The 9,303-nt window shown below is 31.5% G+C and overlaps 1 protein-coding gene across 1 annotated transcript; it reads right to left on the reverse strand.

Annotated features, from left to right (window-relative positions):
- Positions 1–7,072: 7,072 nt before the first annotated feature.
- LOC149902422 (transmembrane reductase CYB561D2-like) lies at positions 7,073–8,847 on the reverse strand. The gene is made up of 2 exons (XM_090110316.1): positions 8,361–8,847; positions 7,073–8,267 (listed from the first exon to the last, which is right to left on the reverse strand). Exons 1-2 carry the CDS (start codon positions 8,544–8,546, stop codon positions 7,755–7,757), a joined length of 699 nt encoding a protein of 232 aa, XP_089966442.1. The 5' UTR covers positions 8,547–8,847; the 3' UTR covers positions 7,073–7,754.
- Positions 8,848–9,303: the final 456 nt, after the last annotated feature.

A 9,303-nucleotide genomic window follows, 5' to 3' on the forward strand; every position in this document is an offset into this window, starting at 1 on the left:
TTTGCATACACGTGCGTCTTGCGCGAGTGCTCGATGCGGACCACCACACGGACCACAGAACATAATAAATAATAATATACTATATACTCAGGGGAGATGCGGGCTGCGATCGCGCGAGTATGTGGCCAGCACAGTGGCCAGCTTAGAGTATATATTACAATAGTATAGAGCTCGTGTATTGCACAAATTGCTTAGTGCGCATCGTAGGCAGATAAGCTATAGATACTATATAGATGTGTGTGTGACAAATAGGGATGGGTAGGTATCAATTGCGTGTTGAACTATCGATAAGTTATGTAAATAAATATTAAATATGTATAATAAGTAAATTTTATGTTCTATAAGTTATTAAAGGAAAAATATATGAATAAAGTATAAATATGTAATTTTAAATTTGTTTACCAACTGAATAAATTTTGTTCATTCCATTTGAATATTTCTTGTATTAATTATACGTACTTTAAAAAAATATGTTTAATTGGAATATCAGAAAAACGTGAGTACTTTTTAAATAATAAAGTTAATTAAATAAAAGATCGGGTTTAATGCTATTTCTTTAATAATAAATCAAACAATAAAAATAATGTTTTAAAAATGTTAAATAACAATAAGAAATAATTAATAATTAAAAATGATAATATAATAAATATTAATAATTTTTTCATTTAATTTTATCCATTCTACTATCAAAATCTTCAAAATCAATTTAGCGGTTCAGAAAATATATCGTAACATTACATACTTTACATTTACACTATAATACAGTCGCATTCATAATATGAGAAAGTGTATCATACAAAACACACCATAAATTTATTTATAATACAATATTTTTAAAAGAGTTTTAATTTTAAAGTTAAATAATTTGTTAAAATATAGTTCTTCTAGTAAACTTTATATCGAGTACAGCGTTGGTCAGGTCACATCACTACGATCACGTGGCGGCAGAGAGGCGCGCGAGTGAGCCTGCGCGTGTCCGCCTCCCACCTCCGCTTCACCCCCGCGATGCTAGATTTATTTTCATAAAAATAAGTATAACAATCGACTTACTGATGAAATATGATACTGGATTTCAATTTTGTGCATTTTCTAGTATCGTTTTTGCAAGATAGAACTGCACATTTCACCATGTTTATTCGTAAATATGAAAAAAACCACTTGACTAGGCCCTCTGGAACAACGCACTTCGACAGCACTCAACCACGACTACGAGCGCTCGCGGCGGGAACGTCGTGTTGTTCCCACCTGTGCCTACTGTTCCCACTTGGTTGTTATCACTCTATAGATAGTATAATATATTATACTCTAAGGTGGCCAGCCACTCGTACTGACTCGCGTGCAAAAACCTTAGGCAAAAACCGACAAAATAGGGAGCAGTGAGCAGGGCGAGGAGCAGGAACACTATGTCTCTGCCTCCTTTCCTCGTTACTTCCCATGACACTCGTCTAGTGTGTGGCAGGCGTTTAACGAATATAAGATAGACTTATAATACCAATATAACCAATATAATATATGTATAAGATAACCGATTTTTCATAGTTTTAGAATTAAAGAAACTGTTTATTTTTTATGTTCCGTTTTGTAACATAGGTAATCCTAGGAAGTTCTCATTTCCCAAATTGCTGTTTTGTTATTCATAACGTTAAAAAAACACCTAATAACTAAAGAATTCAATTTTGTGGCATGTGATTGGTATCACAAATGACCCGCGCTGGCCGTTGCAGCGGGTTGTTATTGGGTTAAATTTTAGGTTATTGTTTAACATTATGCATAATAAAACAGTTATCTGGATTATGGGAGCTTCCCAGGATTATGATAAAAAACGAAACATTGAAAAAAAGGTTTTGTCCACCCTGCACAATTCTACAAAAATACAGTTTAGTAGTAGTATGGATATCGGCAGATGGAACACAACCCAGTACAACCCTGTACCCTGCCCTGTATAGTCCATGGGCCGGCCATTGACAGGTGTAGTAAGGGAATGCGAGCGAGCATCGAAATAATCCGTCCGTTTGTGAGCTACCCTGACGACAACGTCAAACTCTTTTGCGTCGGGAGTTACCTAGAACCAAATTATATAGCAGATTAATACATAATATTGCCACCTATAATTGCAAACCTCGGAGAGGCAGTGATCCACTGTCACAAAATCAAAAAAATTACGATCCACTCAACTTTTTTTATTTTACTTTTATCGAATATCCGTATACGAAACAAACGCGTAATCAGAAATATTAAATAACTAGTGGTCCGGCCCGTCCACCCCGGCTTCGCCCGTGATACATATTAATTATTAAGTATCCTATGTCCTTCTCCTGGCTCTAAACTACCTCCCTGCCAATTTTCAGCTAAATCGGTTCAGCCGTTCTCGAGTTATAAGTGGAGTAACTAACACGACTTTCTTTTACATATATACATAAATATAGATTAGGTACTTACTTTAATTAAAACAATTTAGGTACAATTTATTTCTCCGTAGGTATCCAAATCCGAAATTTCAAAATATAACTTTGCCCATAACCATGGTCCTTAACATTCCGGATATCTATAGATTTCAGAATTCTAGACATGAGGGAACCGAAAGAATGCTGTTTTTCTAGTTCTAGCTTCGTTTATTTTAAACTTCGTTTATTATAATGGGCAGTGGTGATCACTAGCGAGCCATTCCAAAGGGTATTATCTTTTAAATGCTAGACTGTGGTCACGTTAATAGTATTAATGTAACTAGGTAGTCAGGGGCGTTGCTTCTTGCTACAGATCACCACTACAGCCGTATCAACGATACGAATTACGGGGCCTAGTATCGCACAAAATATTATTTAAACGACATCGCCTTCAAATGATCCGATGGACATAATTCTAATTTTACCAACCGGAACTAGCTTTGAAATAAATTAAACCGGCCTAGTGCGAGTCGCAATCGCGCACCGAGTTCCGTATAAACATAAACCAGTTTTTTATATGTTGTAACCATGTTGTAACTGTAAATTTATACTTTTCATATTTTTCTTTAGAGCGTTTTCACATTATCCGATCCGATATCGGATATCGGACGCCGATAGCCGATATCCGATATCGGATACAATTTGCCCTTTCACATTGTCCGATAAAATCGTTCCGATATCATCATGAGTGTTGCCAGAATTTTTTAGAGAAAACTAAACTAAATTGCCAGTTGATAAAAAAAGGTATAATTAAAAAAAAATCAAATGTTATATCATAGACATTAAAAATAACTATGATAAAGAAAAACAATGTACATTAAATGTAAATGTACATTAAAAATATCTACGATAAAGAAAAACAACTTCAAAAAAGAAAAGTAAAATGTAAAAAAAGATTTGATATCACAAATTGCTGCATATTATTTAGATGTGCTATTTACTAAATAGTTTTGATATCGGTCATTTGTATAACATAATATACTTATGTTAACACATTATAAATTAAATAAATTTATACCAATACCTACTACAACCTAGTATTAGTTAATAGTTTTAGTAATACATATTAGTAAATACCTTTCAAAATCTATTAAATGTATTTTTAGCAAGACGTACCTAGTCATTTAGCCATTTTTTCACTACATACATTTATAAAAGTTCATGTAGTACCTATGATAAATTTATTAAGTGATACAATCTTTGTTCACATTTTCTTTTCTTTTTCTTATTACACTGTAATATCCTAAAATAATATAATTGTCACTCGTTCAAATATATTTGTAATATGATTGTTGTAATTTCCTGTAAGTAAAGATACATAAATTATTTTATTGTCATAAGCAATTATTTTAGAATTAAGAGTTTTCAAACTTTGTATTCTTTGTTGTACTTAAATTCAAAATAAAAATAAAATCGGTGTGAAATCTCCTCCTTTTTTTGAAGTCGGTTAAAAACAAAGCACTCAATGACAACAATACAATAAACAGCACAACCAACATCCGAGTAGGAGGAGGAGCGAGGCAGAATGAGATAAAATAAAGATGATAGACACTAATGTTTTCGAAGATAGATATTTGAATTTAAGAACGCAATATATTTTTGTTTACTTCAGTTCAGCCAATTGCCGTATATTTATACGGCAAATAAAAATACCTGCCGTATAAATCGTATTTTAAATGCCTATAAATACTTAAATGTGTGTTTTCTTAATAAAAAAAGGTTTCTTTTAATAGAAAGGGTTTTAGGTTAAAAGCAAAGAATTTTTTTATAGATTGAGCGCTCTATAAGACTGAAAATACACAAACTAGTGCTTTTTTGCTGTTGGTATACAGCCTTTTCGAAAATTGAGTTGGCAACACTGAACATTATCGTCCGATAGCCACTGGGAATATCGGTGTCGGCTCCGATATCCGATATCGGATCGGACAATGTGAAAGACAGGTACAGTGCGACACAAAAGAGATGAAAATAAATGAGGGCGCCACCGTCGCTCATATAGCAACACTGATACTGCGACGCAAGCGATCTTGATACTATAGAATAAAAATCCAAAAATGTATATAATATAATCTAAAATAAATACCGCGATTTAAACCGTTATAATTGTTTCAGTGTAGCAATAGTGTAATTTAAGACAAAAATACATTAGTATTTTAATTTACCTACCTAGGTCAAATTTTACTTAAATGTATATTTGGAATTAGTTATTTTATAAAAATCGGTCAAGTGTTTAGACTGCAGAGGCGCACATAGAATCAAACATACAAACAAACAAGCATACATGCAGCTCAAACACATTACCCTCTTTCTGGGTCCGTCGGGTAGAAAAAAACAAGGCGATTTGAAAACCACATATTTTTATTTTTTTTGTAGATAAATTTTGTACATTAATATAATTCATCAAAATCTAAATATTCTACTCCTTCAAAGGACTGATCATCACTCTGTTTCGAAGTACTGGCAAGAGGGTACGGGGCATCTTCAGTATCTGTAAATATGATTTTTTTTCTTATGATTGATAGATAATAGATAGATAGCTGTATGAAAAGTGAAAACAGTTATCACTATACTATGTAGTAAAATCTAAACTAGGTACTTTATTTGAGGCTGGTTGGATTGGATATAACTTCTTGACTCAAATTGTGCTGGTCGCACTATAAAAACTAGTTTTTGTTTACATACAAATAACCTCAAATTAATTTGCGAAAACGTAATAATCGCCATACATACATACATTAAACACTCGTTACTAATGGAATATTCTATTTTACGTAGTACTGAGCAAAAATAAATGGAATCTCACCGGTATATTCTGCTGTACGTTTGTAAACGTTTTCCAAATCAGTCAATAAATTTCCAGCTTGAAATTCGGACAAACACCGAATAAAAACTTTATACACCACATCACGGACACCGCTACGTTTAACCTTTTTCATGATGTCTCCTTTTTTATTTAAATTTCTTGTTCTAAATAACAATTTTATCTCAATAATTCTCCACTTCACGAAAAAAACAACAAATTTTTATTCAACTTGACAGCTACATTGCCAATTCAGGGTTGCCAGGTAATGAAAAACGAATTAGTTCCAAAATAATTAATTTCATCTCTTTTATGTCGTACTATACATATTTCATACATTTTACTTCCCTCCGATATCGGATATCGGCTATCGGCTTCCGATATCCGATATCGGATCGGATAATGTGAAAACGCTCTAAACCTGTGCAGTGTGCTATAAGAAGTTGCTTCATACCAAATTTTAAGATTCTCAAAATTCGAATGTTCACGGCCTCACGGGTAGAAACGTGTAGGTTTAGATTCCCTGGGAATTTCCAAAATTGCTTATATTTTTTTACAGCTCCAAAGGACCGTAGACTTGTCACTTGAATATTCAGTATTTTCAGCTTGATAAAAAGGGTACGTTTTATGATTATAAAATAAAAGATTGATAAATGTTACATATTTTATTAAATAGTTTATAATTTATATGATTTCAATTGGTACATCCAATGTTCAAATAGGTAAATGCACATCTATTAGGTATGTTTTAAGTAACATTTATACATAATATGCATATTAGGTACAATCATTTTATTTAAAATCTTAAGAAATAAATTGTAGTTAGGCATAGGTACATAAATATTAGAAAAAACATGCAGTGAGACTTTAGGTAATTATTGTCTCTTGTGAATTACAGAAAACATTAGATCATATCCAATTATTGTAATATGCATTGATAATTTATAAGTACATATAAATATTATATATATGTACATATATTTTTATAACATGCATTTTATACTAATACCGTAGTATATATTAGTCTGTGCTAATACCTACACTAATTGGAATGTTCTACTTACATTATTTAAAGTAAGTAAGTACATACATTGATTTCTACCTTATCTTTAAAAATAACTAACAAAAAAATAAAAAATCACTACTTATCAGGAACCTAAATTTGGCATCCTTTTAAACTGGAAGATTATAGTTTCTCAAAATAAAGTTTTATCAAAAATTTATATAAGTAAAAAGTTATCAAAAGTCTTAACACCAATAAATTAATTTATAAAATACAGATTATAGAGAGATTTCTGTGAGAATAGTAAAATACAGTGTAAACTCTATATAACGTCACTTAAGGGACCGTGCATTTTTCGACGTTATAGAGAGTGGTCGTTAAATGGAGAGAAAGGGAAAATTACATGATTGGTCCAGAGACAGGAATATTATTTTGACATTGCCTATGAAACCATGTTATCATCGCTTGATCAAGGTCTTCATATTGAGGTTTCTTCAATTTTTTGGCAGATCGTCCATCTTCTTCGGCATGCAGAATTTTTTCTTTATTTTTCTACAACTGCATTTCTGAGAATCTTCGGTATGTCAGTAAAAAAGAATGTAAACAACTACATTTTCATTGATTTCGGCAACTTAGTCAGTACTTGCTAGTCCTAGTTCCTAGTTGTAATGTCTTATTGTGGTCGTTAATTAGAGTGAGCGTGATGCTATATGGAGTGTATTATTGTATAGACAACAATATAAACCAACCAAAGTCGAGAAATCTTGACGTTATACGGAGTTTGACGTTAAATGGAGTGTCGTTATATAGAGTTTACACTGTATATTTAAAAAATAACTACTGATAAGTTACATGAGAGAATAGAGATAACATTACTTGTATTGAATACAGTATAACAGTCAACAGATCCATACAATATAACCTATTGGCAAGCATAATATATTATATAAAGTCAATACAAACAAGATATTTTATTTCAAGTAAAATTTTAAGAGTTAGTAAAATCGCAAATTTAAATAAAACATTTTAAATTCTTTAAAAATTCATCAAAAATATTATGTACGGTCTATTTTGTATAAATTTTTATAACAAAGTTAAATATGATTTTGAATATATGATAATAAAATCAGTTTAATATGTAGTAGACACACTACTTACAGACATTTACTACATGACTAAAAGCCCCATACAATTATTATATTATTCTTAAAATATTTAGTTATATTATTGTAATATTTTTTATATTGTAGTAAAATTTGTGACCAATAAAGACTATGATAATAATTGTAAGTGTAAATTAAATCTTAAAAAGGCATGATACAACAAATATAAAATCAACAAATTACAATTAACTAAACTTAATAACAAAACAAAAAATGAGGTTTAAGGTTTTAGTTCTGAAATATCCTCTAATGCATATATGATTAACATTGAAAGATTACATACACACATATACTTATTTTCAATCCAATCCATTGTAAATCTCAATTTATTTCAAGTGCTGCATTTAATTAGCATAACCAAGCCTTTCTTTAAGACGAAAATATACTTTAAGGGTGGGTCGCAAAATCGTAAGAATCATCACCAACAAGACCAATACTAAACATATATATCTCAATAATTCACCAAAAGTCCACCAATTTGAAAAATTGCCTAAAATGATAGTTATTACACCTAAACATAATGTTATGAGACCTACAGAAGCATGCAATATTTTGGTATAAATAGGAGCTAGAAAATCTTTCAATTTAAGACTATACAGAGCACCAAGACCTCCAATGCTTGTACAAAATGCAAATATTATAGCAGCAAGCCCAAATTTAGCATGTAAAGATACGAAATGAGGTTTTTCATGTATAATTTTATTTGTTAGAATTATAATGAAACCTGTTAAAATAAATGTTACTGCCATCAATTGCAATACCCAATGTCTGGCACTGCGTAAACGGATAGGCATCCACTCGGTAGCAAAGTCACCAGGAGTTACTGCATTGACAGCAGTACACATGAATATTAGCCACTGAAAATAAAGAAAATAATGAGGCATCATTATTATTTCTAGTAAAGTATCTTATATTAGAAATAAAAATATTTAAATCAGGTTAACACTTACCCCAATGGACATAAAAATAGGGTGAAAGGAGAATAAATTTACTCCATCTCTAAAACAGCAATAAATAATAATGGCATTGAATAATAATGCGCATACATTATTAGTTAAATTCATATAGCTTGGTTTTGTGTTGCCGCTCGGAGGTACAAGTTGTGATGTTTCTGTAGTGCCGTCCGTAGATGGCATATTAGATATTATTAAATTGAAATGGCTATCAGGAAAAAAATGATATACACTACGTATTTTTATAAAAACTTGCGACAATACTCGTACGACGTACACCAATCAATAGTTTGATAAAAAAGAAACGTCGCCTGTGCAATATTTACGTATACTTTTTTTTATATACTTAAATATAATATATTACAAATGTACGAATGATCGAAAAGACTCAATGAGAAATATATCAATATGGATGTACGTTCCGCACTTATAATTATGCACAGCCAGCTGTGCGCTTCATGGACAATTGACAAATGTGAAAACTGAATAGTAATACTGATTGACTTGTGAGTTTGACATTGAAGGTGCGCAAGCCGCAACCTCATGCGCGACAAATGATTTGATATTTGACAGCTGTTGATGGTAGATTTTCATTACATTTTTATGTCTGCCCACATTAAAAAAAATGTGCTCATATAAATACAATTTATTGATATTACATCTCGTTGTATAGTTGATATTATAAATATGTTTCCGTGGACTCAAAAGAAAAATAAACTTAAAAATTGGTTGTTTGTAAAGTAAGTTTACGATCGAGATGTTTACGTGATAACGTCTTATTGGTGGCAGCGCTCGAGATCAGACGGGAGCGGGGAGATCGATCCGTCTCTCTCTCGTTATACCTGCGATCGCGCTCGTGAGGTTTTGGTGTAACACAATTTTCTGAACATGTCACCCGACTAAAACGATTTTAAAAACGTTATCACGTTAAAAATATTAT

This window comes from Colias eurytheme, chromosome 15, assembly GCF_061535395.1.
Source record: "Colias eurytheme isolate Ceu_HAF_F1 chromosome 15, ilColEury1 Martin Lab GWU primary, whole genome shotgun sequence".
NCBI classification, from domain to species: Eukaryota; Metazoa; Arthropoda; class Insecta; order Lepidoptera; family Pieridae; genus Colias; species Colias eurytheme.

Coding starts and splice junctions, on each gene's coding strand:
- LOC149902422 (XM_090110316.1), bottom strand. CDS start 8,546: ATGCCATCTACGGACGGCACTACAGAAACATCACAACTTGTACCTCCG. Junction 8,268..8,360: donor CTATTTTTATGTCCATTGGG/GTAAGTGTTAAC, acceptor CTTTATTTTCAG/TGGCTAATATTCATGTGTAC.